The sequence below is a fragment of the Lagopus leucura genome, unplaced genomic scaffold (genome assembly GCF_019238085.1).
Source record: "Lagopus leucura isolate 7727_CA_CO unplaced genomic scaffold, USGS_WTPT01 Super-Scaffold_100012, whole genome shotgun sequence".
In the NCBI taxonomy this organism is placed as follows: domain Eukaryota; kingdom Metazoa; phylum Chordata; class Aves; order Galliformes; family Phasianidae; genus Lagopus; species Lagopus leucura.
The window spans coordinates 573,885-577,448 of NW_024962267.1; the positions used below are offsets into that span (position 1 = coordinate 573,885).

Genomic DNA, 3,564 nt, shown 5'->3' on the forward strand with positions numbered 1-3,564 from the left:
CCCCCCCCCCCCCCCCCCCCCCCCCCCCCCCCCCCCCCCCCCCCACAACAGATTCTAAGTATTTGACATGATAATTTCCTAAAAATTAAAACTCTTGGATTAGAATGGATAGCTAGAACTTTGGAATTTCAAAAGAAACTACTTTCTGAAATATTCTTGCTCACCTTTCCACATGCGATTTAAGAAAAAGAGAAGAAAGATGAACCAAAAAACTGGAGGGCGCTCTCCCTTTTTAGGTTCTAGTCCCACATAGATCTGATATCAATTTGCTGCCAGTTTGTCCACTTTGTAGTCACAGCAGCATGCATTTGATTTTCAGTTTACTCAAACCTAATTGTCCTGGCCACGTACCATAGCTATGTATTTTATCTTGGGTTTGTTGCTAATGCTGAAGTAGCGAAATTTTATTTTTAACTTTGCTTTGAAAACTGAATTTCTGAATCCTGGGTATTATCAAGCCATATAACTGGCATGCACTCAGGCTCATGTCCCCATGGTCTGTAAACAGACTTGCTGGCTTTCAACTAGCTCGCTCAGGTAGCAAGAGCAGCAACAGCTGCTGAACCAAATTTTGCATAGTTTGCATAGTTTGCCTGAGTGTATGGATGGATATTCCAATGGCCATGGTGAGTTCATTGCTGTCATGGCAGAAAGAATCCCAAAACTGAGACCACCTGAGACATGTTTACACTAAATGGCAGTCAAAACAATTAAGTAACTTAATTGTTACCAAAATAAGACCACATGACATTGCTCTAGTTGTTTTGCAAGTAAACTGAAAATTCAACGTATACCAATAAGAATAGAAATACTTCATATTGCCTTTGTGCAATAAATATTTATTTTAAGGTTAAAAAAAATGGTACTAAAGATGGATATTATGTACTAAGACTTCTATCATAAAAAGAATAGAAATACAACGTTAGAGAAAAGAATTTATATCAGACTGATATTACAGAATTCTGCTCACTGCAGCATTTATCATTAATAGATGTTAAAACATCAGGTATTTGCAAAGGTAGTATGGCTCTGGGACTTCAAAAGAAAAAGCTTGTCTTTCTTAAGTGAGAATTCTCCAGTTAATGCCTCTGCCAGGCATATGTTAAGTAAACCTAGTTTAAAGAGGCGGGTGTATTTTTAATATAAATATAAACCACAGCATAATGTAATTCACATTAGAAACTACAGCAGTAATCGTTTTCTGTTTCTTTTAGCTCATTTGGCAGCCACAGGACAATGATTTGCTGGCACAAACTTACACAGACTCTGAACTGAATCAGCGCGGAGTATGTGAATTCTGTCGAGAAGTTTTCCCACCATCTCTAACATCTAAGGAAGATTTTCTTCGGCATCTGAATTCCCACTTTAAAGTACAGTCTTAATACACGAGAATTCAGTGGGTCACTGTTTTTGCATACACTTGTTTGTGTTTTTTTATTATTATTATTGAATAGATTTGTTAAGAATTTAAGAATTGAGACTTCCTGTAACAAGAACTAACTGAAGTTGTCAGATAAGCACATTTTTTTCATTGTTGTTTGACGAGGTAAAATGAAACTGCAAGTCAGTACTGTAATTCGCATTACTGCTTGTCATGCTTCAATATTGCCATTGGGATTGTGGTTAAATTTTTTTTTTTCCCAGTTAATGTTTGCCTGAATAGGCTCGAAGTCATGATTATATTTATCAGTACAGATTTGCAGGATTAAGTCTTTAATCTGGAATAGAAATTGGTGTACTGCTAGGATTTCTTCTCAATATCCAGTGATATGATTCTCTAATTGAAGGGAATGTGAAGGAGAGGTAGGCTCTCATTTCTAGTTTCTTTTATAAAATTTGTTATAAAAAATAACAATTGTGATAATATACCTTTCTAGCATTAATCATTAGTTAAACTATTTCATGGAAAATATTAATATGAAGGATGGAATAAGAAAAGCCTGAAGGGTCCCTAAAGGTAAGAATATCAAAGATGGAAAGGTTTACCTTTTCTTCTGGTCTGCTATGAAGGATTGTTCAAGTCTGTTATGGCTTAGACAGGCCAGAGGAAAACCTAAGCACAGAAATCTCAGTAACTTCAGTTCTAACCTGAATATGCAGAATGGTTTTCTCAATGGAAGTTAAATGCATTTGGCTGAAACATTGCATTTTGATAAAGTTTGCACATTTTATAGATTTATTGGGTTCAAATTTAAAAGTCATGGGTTTTTTACTAAACAATTTATATTAATGATAATGAGTGACTTAGAGCTTTTGGCATTTGAACTGAGTATGATTTTTAGCCCTGATTTTTGATAAAATTAGCATTAATATTTGTATAGCAGCAAAGTACAACACTTTTTAAAGATTTTTTTGCAGATGATCTTTTTCTGTGGGGAAAAAATATATACCTGCGTAATTTTTAGAATGGATTTTTTTGCAGTTATTTGTTCTATTTTAAATATCTCATGTTTGTGACTGGCTGTCAACAGAGTGTACTGTAATAAACAGCAGTGCACAGTGCACGTCTGCGTTGTGACCTGGAGAAAGACTTTGTTCCTGTTAGCAGCTCTCAGCCCCCACTGGTAGCAGTGCTGAGGGTTCGTTCAGCACCCGACTGCCCGTGTGGCTGTGATGTACCTTGCAGTACAACTAGGAGGCTGCTGAGGAGCCGAGTTTCCAGCACTGGGAGGGAAGGTGGGGATTTGCACGTCTCCAGCCTAACCCACACAAAACCAACTTGTCCTCTCTACCATGAAATCCTAGCTCAGAAGCTCACATTATTAAGCCTGCATCACCTGTGATTCACCTTTAAAGAAAATAAAGTCATCTGTCCCCTGGCACACACCACTCTGCGTGGAAGCGTTTTTCCCATGAGCACCACTATCAGCAGAGGTGGGAACCCAGCAGCAGCCCGAGGCCCTGCTGGGCTGAGCTGCGGGACACTATTGGCTGAAGCCTACTCACCCAGCACACTCCATCCCTCTCCCGTTCCTGCCAGGGCAGCATCTGAAGGACATGCTTCATATTGGGTGTTTAAAACTGCCTGCCCAAGGGGGTCCAGATAGGCTCAGTCTGAGTTTGAGGAATAGCAAAACTCACACCAAGCAGTTGCGAGGGATTTGAGGTGGGAGGTGAGTGCTGTCCCTGAGTAGGCCCCACTCGTACAGCTTTCCTGGAGGAGGCTGCTGTTGCCAGCAGGGACATCTGCTTTATTACACACACCAGAGGAGGTTCAGCATTCCTCCCCTTCTCTTCCCTTTCACACAAACTCAGCTCAGGCAGAGGAGGTTGAATCCAAATAGGAAATGTGAATTCATTAATAATAATAATAATAAATCTGAAGGAAGAAAGTAGAACTCGAGAGAAAAGAGAGCAGCAGGCCTGCTGGCCAAGGCTGCTCCTGGCTGCCTCAGAGCCTGCAGCACCCCGGGGTAATTCAGGGCTGCTGGGTGGGCTCGCTCTCCAAGCCACCCTGCGGTGACTGCACACGACATGGGAGCCCCCGTTCCCAGCCAGGAGTCACGGAACTGACTCCTGGCTCTGACTTGAAGACAGGGAAGCAAAGTGCTTCCTATCAGGGAG

At 40.6% G+C, this 3,564-nt stretch overlaps 1 protein-coding gene across 5 annotated transcripts in view; it reads left to right on the forward strand.

Moving 5' to 3' along the window:
- TANK (TRAF family member associated NFKB activator) overlaps positions 1-2,822 on the forward strand; it is a 26,753-nt gene extending 23,931 nt beyond the window's left edge. For all 5 annotated transcript variants that reach the window (XM_042874822.1, XM_042874823.1, XM_042874824.1 and 2 more), the window contains exon 9: positions 1,215-2,822. In XM_042874822.1, the coding sequence (XP_042730756.1) occupies positions 1,215-1,382 (168 nt within the window). In that variant the 3' untranslated portion in view covers positions 1,383-2,822. The remainder of the gene's footprint in view (positions 1-1,214) is intronic.
- The last annotated feature ends 742 nt before the right edge of the window (positions 2,823-3,564 follow it).